The sequence below is a fragment of the Xiphophorus maculatus genome, chromosome 8 (genome assembly GCF_002775205.1).
Source record: "Xiphophorus maculatus strain JP 163 A chromosome 8, X_maculatus-5.0-male, whole genome shotgun sequence".
NCBI lineage: Eukaryota > Metazoa > Chordata > Actinopteri > Cyprinodontiformes > Poeciliidae > Xiphophorus > Xiphophorus maculatus.
In genome coordinates this window covers 14,489,470-14,503,827 of record NC_036450.1, presented here as the reverse complement: position 1 = coordinate 14,503,827, position 14,358 = coordinate 14,489,470, and the positions used below count along the sequence as shown (strand labels likewise).

General features: G+C 40.7%; 2 protein-coding genes across 2 annotated transcripts; one reads left to right on the top strand and one right to left on the bottom strand.

Annotated features, from left to right (window-relative positions):
• Window positions 1–208: 208 nt before the first annotated feature.
• On the bottom strand, window positions 209–1,589 carry LOC102237536 (rhodopsin-like). The gene has a single exon (XM_005803764.2). The coding sequence runs from the start codon at window positions 1,580–1,582 to the stop codon at window positions 479–481; it is 1,104 nt and encodes a 367-aa protein (XP_005803821.1). The 5' UTR covers window positions 1,583–1,589; the 3' UTR covers window positions 209–478.
• Window positions 1,590–2,259: 670 nt separating this feature from the next.
• Window positions 2,260–14,105, top strand: LOC102237271 (palmitoyltransferase ZDHHC5-like). The gene is made up of 10 exons (XM_005803763.2): window positions 2,260–2,674; window positions 8,998–9,119; window positions 9,212–9,369; window positions 9,693–9,865; window positions 9,965–10,067; window positions 10,961–11,052; window positions 11,156–11,285; window positions 11,401–11,515; window positions 12,201–12,313; window positions 12,410–14,105. The coding sequence occupies exons 1-10, from the start codon at window positions 2,571–2,573 to the stop codon at window positions 13,694–13,696; spliced, it is 2,397 nt and encodes a 798-aa protein (XP_005803820.1). The 5' UTR covers window positions 2,260–2,570; the 3' UTR covers window positions 13,697–14,105.
• The last annotated feature ends 253 nt before the right edge of the window (window positions 14,106–14,358 follow it).

Genomic DNA, 14,358 nt, shown 5'->3' with positions numbered 1-14,358 from the left:
GTTAAACTGATGCACTAATTAGCCACATCACACGTTATATCCATCAATAGTAGGGTTTTTAATTGTATTAGTTGGCCAAAAATGTTAAAACAACCATTACACTACCACCTTAATCCCTTGAAAACTTTAAATTCAGTTTGATCTACATTAACAGTTATTATACTTAATCTGAAATTAGTGGTATTACAGCAAACAAACCCTTCTGATAACGTCTACTCAAATGCATGTTTCTACTATTTTGATGATTTGTGTGGGTCAGAGCTTCATTGAGTCCTTGAGGTTGGAAAACCCTGGATCTGTGCACAGATCCTCAGTCAGTGTTAACTAGCTGCGTCAATCAAAAGTATAAATATTACTTCTAGTCAGAAGAAACAGTTTGGTAAACATTAAAACATTACTTTAAACCTAACACTACCAAGTGTATGAATATTCTTGAATTTAACTGTAGCATCACGGACTTTCCGTTTGACATTTCCTATCATTTACACAAACGAGAAAGTTTTTTCACTCCATGCAGAAAAATATAAGGGATGATGCAGGTGTAGGCGGCTCCGATGTAACTGGCCAGCTCCATCATCAGTGGTGAATCCTGCATGCTGTTGCTGATGCGCAGAATTAGATGAGTCAACCAACAGAGGAGCACCACAGTGGCCACAGCCACCACGCTCTTTGCTGCCCTCACCTGAGAGCTTGCGTTGTTACTCTGCTTAGAGGGTATCTGGCTGGACTGGCAGACAGAGTGGTTTGGTTGAGCTTCTGCTCTGGAATCTGTTTTGTTGGCTAAGGGAGAACTGCGTGGACTTTTACCCAGACATTTTCCATTTGGACACGAAGAAACATGCTCAGTTGGTGAAGAAGACTCTTTGAGGTCTTTATGGGAGTCTTGAACAGAAACACTGCTGACTGACCTTTCTGACTTGTCTTGTTTAACCTTGACCCGATGAGAGGAAACGCTCTGTATGCGCTTGCGATGTTGGAGCAAAGTTAAAACAATTTGGATACTTGCAACCCAGATCCCTGCAACAGGTAAAGCATTAGCCAGTGATAAGAAAATGACCTCATATGTTTCTCTGGAAAGCACATCGGGGAAGACATCTATGCAGTTTTCATGGCTCTCATTTTTCACCTCCTGTGAAACGAAGAAAAGGCGAGGCATGCTGAAGATGGCGGACAGTGTCCAGCTCCCGGCCAGTAGACACCCCAGCAGATGGAGGTTGTCCAGCTGCACAGGTGCACCTCCACGCTTGAGAGAACCAACTAGCTTCTGGTGCCAAAAGATGCAGATGATGAGGGTGGTGAAGAGGCTGCTGGTTTCTGAGAGGTCAGAACTGAAGTGAAAAATGCCGCAGAAGCTCAGTCCCAAGAACCATCGGCCAGCAAAGTCTTCCATGGTGACAGGGATGTCCACCAGGTAGTTGGTAATGAGGTTGGAGACAGCCAGGTTGATTAACAGGATCTCATTGGTACGGATTTCAGATTTCTTTCTGGGAAGAGAGGCTATCACCAGCAAGTTGTTTCCCAGGATGCCTGCAATGAACATGAGTATTCTGACGATGGATTGAATTAACTTATCTGCATCCATACTGACACTGGATCAGGCACCAACTACAGTGATGTAGAGGGTTTTACACACAGGTTGTACAGTCTGAAGAAAGCTTCAGGCATTTATAGAGAGCAGAGATGCCCCACCCAACAACTGCAGCCCAAACAGTATTTTCTGTCAGGTTGCCCAGCAGAGAGGAAGGCAGAATCTCACAGTGAATGTAAACACATCTTGATGTGTTTACATTGACAGACCCTGGAAAGAGCCAGTCAGGCTTGTCAAAGTACGACAGACATTTCTGTAGATTTCTAGTTCCACGTTCATTTCCAGATGATGAATTTTGTAGACATCTGAGAGATTTGAAAACTATAACCCTTTAATCTATCTATCTATCTATCTATCTATCTATCTATCTATCTGTCTGTCTGTCTGTCTGTCTGTCTGTCTGTCTGTCTGTCTGTCTGTCTGTCTGTCTGTCTGTCTATCTATCTATCTATCTATCTATCTATCTATCTATCTATCTATCTATCTAAGATAGATAGATAGATAGATAGATAGATAGATAGATAGATAGATAGATAGATCTATCTATCTAGATAGATAGATAGATAGATAGATAGATAGATAGATAGATAGATAGATAGATAGATAGATAGATAGATAGATAGATAGATAGATAGATAGATAGAAAGTGAAGTAGTTCATCGGGTCACAGCAGGGGGTCTCAGTCAGAGTCGCTTCACGTCATTCATGAGTTGAAGCACCACCTCTGGTACAGCCGCATCTGTGCGCCAGCCTGTTGGACTAGTCGGGACGGGGGATGCGGGACCGATCTGCGGAGCTGCGGGTCTTATGCTTTCGGAGATTGTTTTTCTTTCTTTCTTTTTTTAAAATTCTTTCCCCCCCCCCCCTCCTCACGCTATGAATTCACTTTTCACGCCGTCTGCTATCCATGAAGGGCTAAACAGGCCACCGTTTGCGGTTCCTTCGGCCGGTGTGAGACCCCGATGAGCGCGGAGAGGACAGGATGCCCGCCAGCGGCGCCGACTCGCTGAAGCCCAGCGCCTTCATCCCGGTGTGCACGGCCGCCTGCCTCCTGGTCGGCTCCACATCCATGTTCTTCGTCTTTACGTGAGTGCGACAGAGAGAAAAGTGCCCTAAACGTGCTGTTGACGTGCTTTGTGTGTCCCCGCACGGTATATTCAACCATGCAGCTGAACGTCAGAATGCATATTTCTTTTTTCTTTTTAATCCCTAAAATCACTACTTTCAGGCTATTAGCCTACTTAAATTCAGGGTAAACATTATTCCTGTTACCCCAAATTTAGACTTTTATATTGAGCAATAAAACCTTAAAAATATTATTAAAGTTGCTTGCTTTATTTATTTATTTATTTATTTATTACTAATTTCACTTTGATGGCAGACCCCCAACATCTGGCCTGGTTGGCTGGCAGTTTGAACTGGAGTCTGGGTGGCTGCCCGGCGCACCCTGAGGACTCACAGTAAGCACATTTGAGGGGATAAGCCACCTACGATAAACATCAGTGCATTTGGCTTGCATCTATAGCACATTTAATATGTGCAGTAATGAAGTTAGCAGCTGGAAATCAACAACACTACTGCTTGGGAAGACTGTGTCAGATATGGGTCAAATATATGCAAAGCCTTAAAATGATAAATAAAGTTGTCTAATTCTTGATGATTTGTGAGAAAAGGATTAAATGTTTGGTGAAAATGCCAACACCTCCCCCGCCCCTCCAAAAAACAACATTAAGTAATTGATTTTGTTATGTTAGTCTTATGCAGCATTTTAAGAGTTTTATGTTAAGGACCAACGTTGACTTACTTTGACTGGCTTCTAACATCATCATCAGCTCTGTGCCTCTGTACTGACCCTTGACCTCTGGAGCTGGATCTGTCCTAGTTTCTCCTGTATTCTCCAGCCGTGCACCATTTCCACTGGAGTCTGACACCAGATTGAGAGGGAGGAGGGAGCGGATTAGAATCCAGTGGCAGATGCCATGTGATTCGCCCATATATTTATATGTGGCAAAAAATATATACATAGTCTGGATTGTTTGAATCTGTGGACACAGTAAGTCAGCCAGTATCTATAAAAGCTTTGTTTCATTTCTTAAACCGGAGGCCTGAGACTTTTTTTTTTTTTGGGGGGGGGGGGGGGGGGGGGGGGGTTTAAAGACAGACTTGTGCCAGAAAATGCTGAGAACTCCCACCCTCCCCACCACTACTACCCTCCTTCTATGAACTCAATTTCTACAGAGAGGGAGAGAGAAAGAAAAAAAAATCAATGACCTGCTGATGTGAGAGATTGAAAAGACTACTTAACTGGAGCGTCAGTGCTACACCAGCAAATCCAGGACACTTCAGATGAATGAATGAAGCAATGCATCTGCTTCTCCTGGGATGGGGGTTAGCATTTGAGCTTGTCAGTGAGGCAACAAGTTTTATTTATTTTATATTTGGTATAGATTCTATATGTAGGCCAATAAAGATATAATCTATAATCCTAAAATAACGGAATAGGTCTTTTTTTTTTTGCTTAAAGTGATTTTTTTTTCTTTTTTTGCCTAAATCATTTAAAATACAGATTGTAACAGCAGCAAAGCATGTTAACATCTTCAGGTAGAACTCTGCGAAGTCTAGTTCAACAAAATTCAGTGTCCTGTTTCTGCAGCGGCTCTGAAATAGATCCTACTCAGAGGGTAGAGACTCTTTAAAGACCTTCTCAGCTCCCTTCACTGTCCTCTGCAGGACCCTCTTGCCTGCCATATTATTAATATTATGTGCAGATTGTTGGAAATTCTAGTTGATGCCATACTATTCTGGAATCAACAACAAATTGCTTAATAATTGAGCATCTATGAGCTCCAAAGATATGCATCCATCCAGCCATGTAGGGTGGGACATTCACAACATGGAAGCTCATTACAGTAGATCGACTTTTATTTGTGTTGCTGTGAACCAGAGGCACATACAAGGCAGTTTTTTTTTACTCAGCACAAGCCTGTGCATCCACTGCACTTGAAGTTCTTCCTGTAGAGTGTGAATATTCATGCGAATATGTACATTTACATGAGCATTTGCAACCCAAATGTCTACATTAACATAATTCCAGCCTTCCAGCCACACTTGAATTTCTTCAGAAATGAGACCTGTAGGGGTATTATACATAAAAGTCAATCTACCCCTTTTTTCCCCCCTGTAATATTCATGCAGCTATTATTGTCAGCAGTTCTGTTTCAGCATTTAGTAGTGTGAGCATGTAAGGCTTCAGCATACTTTTTCTTAATGTCGCAGGTTTGGGAAAGTCAAAGAACAACCTTCAGCTTCACTTCAACGGGGCTTTTTTGTTCTCCTCTGCCTGATAACATCCAGCAGCGTGTGATTTCCTGCTTTTGTTCCTCTGTGACGTTACCTTTTGTTCGGAAAAACCATTTCCATTTGGGTGCGGTTCACTTTTAAGCTTGGACCGGGCACACATATGGAAAAAATTTGGAGATCTTGTAACATGTTTGAATAGGTATAGAAATTTTCTTTGTAAAGTAGGAAAATATAAGCAAAAAGGAATTCATGAGAGTTAATGCAGATTAAACTGTGACAATCGCTAATTACAATATGGCAAATGCAAACATATTCTGTACATAATGGATTAGTGCACCAATGGTGGGGCGCTCTATGATGTCTGCATTCAATGTATAAAGCTGGCCAGCAATAGCTAATATTACCTCCATTAGCTAATGGCCACAACAAATCATATAAGTCTGTAAAACCTCAGAGTGGATTAAAATCAGCAGTGATTTGTTTTATTCTTATAGATTTTTTCTTTAGATTTTTTTTTTTATAGTAGTCGGCTACTTTCTTAAACCAATGAGATGATCATCAGAGAAAGTGAAATATTTTAGATGACTAGAGAAAATCCCACTTTGGAATGTTTTCTAGTTAAAACATCTTTCTGCTCAGTTTCTGTATTGATCTCAAATGATACACATCAAGCCTTCAACACATTTCTACTCTTTTTTTCATACGTTCTTTCTCCATAGTTTGTACATTTTTAACCAAATGCAAAATTTAAAAAAGTGCAGTTGAGGTTCCCAAACAGAGTGTGCGAAATGAGATTGCACTGCAGTCGTGTAAAGGAATATGCTGCCTTTGAAAACAGCAACTATTGCTATTTTTCACAAATGGACTCTAGGACTCTCAACTTGTACGCCCTCACATTGTGGCGTCTGCTGTGCCACTGACCCACTGATGAGGGGATGAGGCCAGCATGCAGATTGCAGAGCAGCTTACTGTTCGGCGTGATTTATTAGAGCTCTGCCCGTGCCGTTTCATTAGGTAGGGCTTGTCCAGTGGCGTAATGAACTGCCTCTAGTCTGCACTCCAGATGGTCTTAGACCAGCTGATGGAGGCAACCACGCTGTAATCTGGCATTTTTTTCCCTTTTTTTTTAGATTAAAAATAATAAAAGCAGAAATCAACTATATTCGTGTTCAAGGAATAACGCTGTCCTTGAACACAACATTCAGATAGCGTGTGGTTTAAAGAAGATTGGAGAAAGCTTTGTTGCAGCTGTAGGTTATTGAAAATGTGAAGTGTTTATTTGTCATTAACTCAAGTGGAGAACACAACGGCATTGATCTACAGTGTCTCTGAGAGGCTCGTTTTGAGCAAAAGCTAGAAAAATGTGCAATATTATTTGTAGAAAATAAACTTCTATATTAAAAGGACGGTGAACCTTGCATGCTTTCCCTGTGTTCAGTATCTAATGTGAGAAGTTCACAATGCACAGGACAAGTAGAAATTGTCTGTAATCCAAAATTTATAATCTAGGGATTACTGTGTTTGCAGCTGGCATGGCATCAGCAGCCGGCACTCCTTTATAAGGGAACAGGGATCCCTCCCCCCACCGCCTGAAACAAGCCCCACGCAGGGTTTGATTTCTGCTGCGCTGGGATGAAGCGCAAACATCAACCTGCATATGAGTCTACCTCGCTTTTTGCTACGCAAAGGTTATTGAAATGGTCAGAGCGTTCATTTTGTGAAAAAGTATTTCTGTTCGCATAAAATGAGATACAGAATGAAAACCTGTCTTAAAAAGCAAGAAATAAAAGCTAGCCGGAGAGTTGAGGTGTAAATGGGTCAGAGGAACTACCGGGAGTCTCTGGTTAGTTTATATGAGGTTCAGAGTTGATATGTAAAGCTGAAACAGGTCAGAGATGTAATTAGGAGCTTGATATTATAAAGCCATAAAGGTTAACAACACAATATTAAAGTAACTGTGCAGAAACAGCAGTAGAGGAGTGACATGTGTTATCCTGTTGGTTCTGGTAAGGAGTGTCCCAGCAGACCTTTATACTGTTTGGACAGATTAAGGTGTATTTTAAAAACAAGGAAAAGCAAATTGCAATAATTTAAGAGATAAGCAATAAAAACATGATTGTATAATTAAATTTTTTTAATTGATGGGGACAAATTATTTTTTCTTTGTTTTGAACCTGCTACTTCATGTAGCTACTGTGGTTGTGTTGATAGTTTATTTGATTTGGCTCAAATTTCTTGTCAATTGTGGGAAGTCAATCTGAAGATAATCTTGATTTAAATGATACAATGCCAAACTAAGTAGCTCTCAATGAAAGTTTGCCTCAATGTAATTCTATTTGGTTTATTTATATAGTGGAGATTCACAACAAATGTTCTCTAAAGACACTTCGCAAAATCCAATCATTTTATAGACAGATTCAAAGTCAAATAAGTACATCCCAATTTGATACTTATAAAGCACTGTGGTCATTTATTTTTAGGTTATTTTTCCTTTTAGGAATTTTTTTTTTATCCAAGAGATTCCACTTGATAGAATAATCTCTCTTTATCCTGGAAGAGAATAAAGTTGATTGCATCAAGATGTTAATTTGCAGCAGTCCTTCATGCTCAGCATGCAGTGGAAACAATAACTCACATTTAATAGAATCAAACCTCCAGCAGAATCTGGCTCAGTGTGAGCATCCATATGCTGACATTGTCGACAAAAAAACAACTACAAAAATCCTGGTCCATGAGTTATCTATGCTATTTTCTATATTACAGAAAAAAGTAGCTCCTTCAATAGCTTCAAATAGAAGAGAAACAAAGCTAGTAAGTAGCAGAAGTAAAATTCATGCTATGACAAACAGAGAACCCGGCGTATTTAGGTTAATTAAAGTCTGTTTATATAATCTAACAATTCTTTCCTATGTCTATGACTGTAATCTGATTATATACATCCTTCTAATCTCACACTGAAGACATTCACTTGTCCAGTTGAACTGCCCCTCACTGTCTCAGTGGGTTGATGGAAAAGATTAAGCATCATTTCTATTTCTACACAAAGACCATCTTTAATAGTTCAATCAGTTCCCCATTGATTGAAACTTTCCTTAGGATTTATGGAAATTTACTGAATTTAGCTGAAAATGGGAGTGAATTGAAACAATCTGTATCATATCCACACATTTATATATTTATATATATTTTATTTTGCCATAACAATACATTTTTGCTAAATAATGTAATTAAAAAAACTGTTATTTGTTGAACATTCGCTTCTTTAACTGACTGATATAAACATGTTGTTTGCGTAAAATATAGCTCATTATCTGACCATACCCTATCAAAAGTTAAATCTATTGATCCTCTAATTCAACTTCTAAATCATCAAGCATCTTCCCTGAAACTTTTGAGACTTGCTTTTGCATTTTTGCCAGTTGCCTTCTGGCAATGGCCTCCTTCCGGGCCTCATCAACATCCTTTATAAAAAAATGTGGCCTAAATAGTGGAGGGTTCTTGAAATCCTCTTGTGCATCTGCATAGTGCATGTAGTTGGAGCAGCCATGACACCCCTGCAGTTCGCAATATGTGTTTGATTATGAGACAGCGTTGCTGAGAATACCTGCATGAAACTGTTTGTTTTGGTCAAGCTTGTGCTACAAAACAGATTTTCCCACGCCATATTTGTATTTTCATGTTTATAGTCTATGTTATTTGAAATTTCAGGTTTTTACTACGAGTTGCCATTAATTCTTTTGAAAACATTTTGCAGCCCTAATATAAACAAATTGATCTCTGATGAAACGTCTTGTCCAGCGCTTTCTGTGTCGCCCTCGTTGAGACAGACAGTGTCTTAGCTTGCAGCTTGTAGAGACCTCCTTATTTAATCCCTTGCTGCTGGTACTGGTGGACACACGCTAATACACGCTTATCTCTCACTGTAAACAATTACTTTTGTGATCCACATCTCCCATCAGAATAAATAGGATGGAGATGATCCCCTAAAGTCCTTACTGTTGCCTTGATTTTGCAGCCTCAAGGGGACTGAAACTCCTATTTCCAGTTCAGAAAACAGGTTTTCTTCTTCTTTCCTGTGTGTGTGCACGTGTGTGTATGTCTACATTCAGATGCCCGTGGTTGGCTGTGACCATCTGCCCCGCTGTTCCACCATGCTGTGCCGTCCTTTTTCTTTTTGTGCTTGCCAACTTCACCATGGCCACCTTCATGGATGCCGGGGTTCTCCCTGTAGGTCAGTAATCAAACTCCTGTTACTTTTCCAGCCTGGAAGATATTAGATTAGAGAATTATGTGTGTGTGCGCCTTTTTATTATTATTTTTTAGCTGGCGAGGACGAAGACAAGGAGGACGAGTTCCGCGCTCCGTTGTACAAAAATGTGGACGTGAAAGGCGTCCAGGTGAGGATGAAGTGGTGTGCATCGTGCCACTTCTACAGACCTCCTCGATGCTCCCACTGCAGCGTCTGCGATCACTGTGTGGAGGTGAGTGCACACTCGACACATTCAATTCTGACAGCAACAAAAAACATGGAACTACAGATTAGGATTAGAGAAAGTAATTAGAGAGCTTCAGAGGAAAAAAAGGAGTAATTGCAGCAGTGTAAAGTAGATTTTTGCTGGATGAGTGGTGGACAGAGGGTGAGATCCTGTTAATCAGGTAAATCCTTTACTCGGATCCTTTGTTTTTTCCGGGGAAACACAATTTGAAATACCAAGCTATATTTAGAAAGTAGAGTGGATATTCGACGAGGTCCAAATGAATATTTTTTGATTAAACATGACTGATTCTCTGAATCTTTCCTCAGGATTTTGACCATCACTGTCCATGGGTGAACAACTGCATCGGGAGACGAAACTACCGCTATTTCTTTCTCTTTCTCTCGTCTCTCACCGTTCACATGATCGCTGTGTTCACCTTTGGCCTCGTATATGTCCTGCACCACGTGGACGATTTATGGAAGCTGCATTGCCTCATCACGTATCCTTGTGACAAGCCTCTTGTTCGGTCTATCAGTGCTTACACTTGTCTAAAAAAATCTGAATTTGAAGTAGTTTTCCTTAAGATTTTTTGTCGCAGTTTGGTAGTGATCAGCATATCAGGCTTATTTCTGATACCAGTCCTGGGTCTCACTGGTTTCCACCTGTACCTGGTGTCCAGAGGTCGGACCACTAACGAACAAGTGAGAGGTTTTCAGAACAAAATCGTGATTATTCATCTTGTAAGAGTGTCCAGTGGGATTTTATGAGCTAGATTGAAATAGAAGAAAAATGATTCACATTTTTACAATTTTCAGAATTTTATGCAAGTAAATGTCTACCTCTGCCTAACTTACTCTGACATCCAGAAAAATGTCACTAAACTAGTGCATAGAATCCCCTGTGATTTAATCACAATAGAAATCCAGATTTTTGTGAAGTTCTCAGAGTAGGAATGAAGTTTAAAGCCGATTTAAGGTAGAAAACAATATCCAAGGGTTTTGAAGACTCATAGAGTACTGTTTCCTTCATCTTATGAGAATGTCATAACTTCAAATCTAGCCAAACAGAATCATCTACCTAAACTGAACAAAGAGATCATTATTTAGAGAAGCAGCAAAGATATTTTTAGAGGTTCTTCTTCCAGCAGAACAGCAACCCTGTCATGCAGCTGGAACTGCAATGACATGGTTTACATCTGAGCATATCCACATGCTAGAATGGCCTAGTCAAAGTCCACACAAAAATCCTACATTATATTGGCATTCACGGATGCTCTCAGTCCCATCTGTCTGAGCTTCAGCTAAATATCAGTTTCTAAATGCATAAGCTGGTAGTCACAAACCCTAAGAAGTTGATTCAGAATCACACTTTTCGGATTATTATTTGTTAAAAGAAAATTAAACCAAACATAATCTCTCTTCTGGTTTGCAATAATGCACTTCCCAGATTTTGTCTATCGCATTAAATCATAACCCAATACATTTGGTTCGTGGTTGTCATGACAGCACTTGAAAATATTAAAGTTTGTGAATACTTTTGCAGTTTGTGTTCACTACTGCACAACACCTAAATGTCTCTCTATATGTTTCCACAGGTAACTGGCAAGTTTCAAGGAGGAATAAATCCTTTTTCACGAGGCTGTTGTAGCAACATGGAGTATCTGGTCTGCAGTCCCATTTCTCCAAAGTAAGAAGCATATTTTCCTGTTCAATCTGCATCTTTGTTAGCTGCCTTATACCTTACTTGCTAAATCTTTGGTTTTTCTGTTTTTTTTGTCTGGGGAAACCAGTTACACATCAAGGACCTGCAAAAAAACAGTCATCCTTGTGCAGCCTCCGTTCCTGAGACCAGAGGTTGACAGACAGATGCCGGTGAAAATCAGGGACAACGGCATCCAGAGCCTAGCAATACAAAATAAGGTATGTGCAAGTAAATGTGTATTTCAAGCACATCGTCTAAGGACTGTGACCTCAGCTGTCAAGAGATATGAGCTGTATCCCTCACATCTCTATGTTTGTTTATTTCTCTCTCCAGCAATCGTCAGCTGGAGCTGTCGAGCTGTCAGACATCAAACAGCTGAAAAATCCGCCGCCGCTGCCTCCAAAACCGGATCGCGGTCTGCTGAAAAGCCAAGTTGCTGTCTTGGATGGTGCACTGGAATTACAAACACACATGAAGCATAACCTTTGATAACAAGACATACCTATCCAGATAGTTTTTTTCCCCCACATTTATTGACTTGCAGTGCTTTGCTTTGCAAACGTGCTTATATATGCTGAGCTTTTATAAATTTCTCTCTCAGTGTGTTTGATTGGCATATGTAGCAGACTAGTAAAAAGTGGTGCAAAGTTTGTAATTAGAAGAAAATTATGACATGACTTATATATATATATATATATATATATATATATATATATATATATATATATATATATATATATATATATATATATATATATATATATATATATATATATATATATAGTAGTTTTTTAAGGGTGCTACAAAAACATAACATCACACATGTTATGTTTTTCAAAAACAAACACTTAGTAAATTGAACAAAGCATATGTGTAACATGTTATAAACCTTTAAATAAACATATATGTCCTAGCACATAGTAAGGTTCACAAGGTTGCTAAAGGTTGCAATTAATCAACTTTAATGAATTTTAGAGGAGGGTTCCATGTCTGATCCTATTGTAACAAGAATAAGATGCACCTCTTATCTCTAAATCTTACGTATTAAAGTTTCATTATTAAATTTCCTATTGTAGATATTTGTTTATAATTGCCAGTGCATTATATTAATCCCAAAATAACCTATTTTTCAGATTTGGGACATCACACCAAATCCATCATTCCTGTTTCTATTCCGACTGTGCCACAGTTACGTCCGGTTCTGGAGGCCATCTCCAGAGGATCCTCACCCATTCCCCCAGAGCAGGTGACCTTCTTTTTTTTCTTTTTTAAAAGAAAATTTATAATGTTTTGTTGGGTACCTGACAAACAGTGCTGTGTGTTCTTATGTTTCAATACTCAGCTGCTGAAGACATCCGAGCAGCAAGGCATCAACAAAGGCTCCGACCTCTGCTCTAACACCAGAGGAAGCCCTGCGAGAGGCAGCCATCAGGCCAGTGTGCCTGTCTCAACTCCCCTCCAGCCCTCGACAGTCTCCAGCTCTCTACAGCTCAACTCTCTGACGCTCAACTCTCGCTTTCTCACCTTAAAACACAGCAGCCGCAATGGCAGCAAATCCCAGCTTCTTTCGATGAACCCCGAAGGGCTGGGATCCAATTCCTCCCCTGGGATCATCACAACTCCCAGTCTGTTGACCAACCAGTGCAGCAGCGGCAACAGCAAACCCTCCTACAATAACCTTGTGAGGCCTTCGGACCCTCAGTTCATGGTCCAAAGAGGGGCCCCTCCTGTCAGCTACCACACTCATTTTATGGGTCTGGGTACTGATGGGGCTGTGCAGCGTCCGCCTCCTCACTCCTACAGTCCTGTGTTTATGGGAGTTGCCAGACAATCTCCGCAACCACGAGAGTCCACCTCAAGGGATCCCTCGCCATCTTTACCAGGTTTCCTTCAGAGAGACTCTTCCCCTGCCTATCATGGACTTATCACAAGGGACCTCCAATCCCAGAGCATAGCTACACGAGACATCCCCCCTCCCTGTCTGGTAAAACGAGATTTGACCTCTCAAGGTCTTCAAGACAACCTCAGAGATCTCTATCCCCATGATGTGAGTCTTCCGATGTCCGCCGCCGCACGCTATGACAACTTTTCAAAAACAATCATGGCTTCCATCCAGGAAAGAAGGGAGCAGGAGGAGAGGGAGAGGATGCTCCGCGTCAGTGCCAGATCGCAGGTGCTCTACGGCCCAGATGTTGGGATCTATGACATCCCCAGCAGGAGAAGTCTACCACCAGACAACATTCGACCTGCAGGTTCCCGTGGACCAACACCACCGGCCTATGGCTCCAGGGAGTTCCTGATGAGCACGGGCATTCTGGGGTATGGCATGAGAACCTCACCTCTCTCCAGCTCTTCCACATCATCCCTGACCCGTGGTCCAAAAACCTCCAGCTCACCGCTACAGAGCAGCAGCAGCAGCCTGCAAAGCAAAGGACGCTCTACGTCCCCTGCCTACTGTCCTCCTGAGAGACACACCCAGGGTCCATCGTCCTCCACATCCACTCTGCCACGTTTATCTTCCAGCGCCTATCCCACGCCCCTGTACACTTCCTACGCCACGGCAAAGCGCTCCTCGCTCCCGTTCCCCTCCGAGGGGAAGGAGTCCGTCACCCTTGGAGCTCTAAAATAAAACATATTCCGGGTTTTCAACGGTGCGAGTGAATCATCTATGCAGTGTTAGTTTTAGTTTTCTCAGCTCGAAAATCTTTTGTAAATAAGAGGCCTTTTGAGGCTTTCTTATGTGGGAGAATGTGTGGAAAACAAAATGCACACAGGAATGAACTTGGAAGTATCTATGCGACAGAAAAGAAACTGTGAATCTCAGGATATCTGTGCCTCCTAATTATATGTAAACAGGAAGCACCGGTGACTAAATCAACACAGAAGAGCTAAATACCAGATACAGATTGAATATTATCTGTTTGATTTTTGATATTGTGAAAATTCATCAAACCATAACATCCAATTTGACTCATATCCTTTAAAAAAATGTTTAATATACATTTTGTAGTTATTTCTACAAATAAACTTATTTTGTAATCTCCATTTCTGTTTTGCTGTTTTCTGGGAATGTGAATGATGATTCTTCTTACACACAGAAAAGTGTGATCAAAAGCCAAAATGAAAACTGATATAAATCTATTTGCAGTTGAATCCAGAATTTTACATACACTGATCAGAAACACACAACAATTTTTTCAGACATTTTAGAAGCTTTTATTATTCACACTGAAGCAAGTCATCTACCAACACAGACTGGCATCATCAAAGATTAAAGTCATGCCCTCAGAA

Coding starts and splice junctions, on each gene's coding strand:
- LOC102237271 (XM_005803763.2), top strand. CDS start 2,571: ATGCCCGCCAGCGGCGCCGACTCGCTGAAGCCCAGCGCCTTCATCCCG. Junction 10,068..10,960: donor GTCGGACCACTAACGAACAA/GTGAGAGGTTTT, acceptor ATGTTTCCACAG/GTAACTGGCAAGTTTCAAGG. Junction 11,053..11,155: donor TGCAGTCCCATTTCTCCAAA/GTAAGAAGCATA, acceptor TGGGGAAACCAG/TTACACATCAAGGACCTGCA.
- LOC102237536 (XM_005803764.2), bottom strand. CDS start 1,582: ATGGATGCAGATAAGTTAATTCAATCCATCGTCAGAATACTCATGTTC.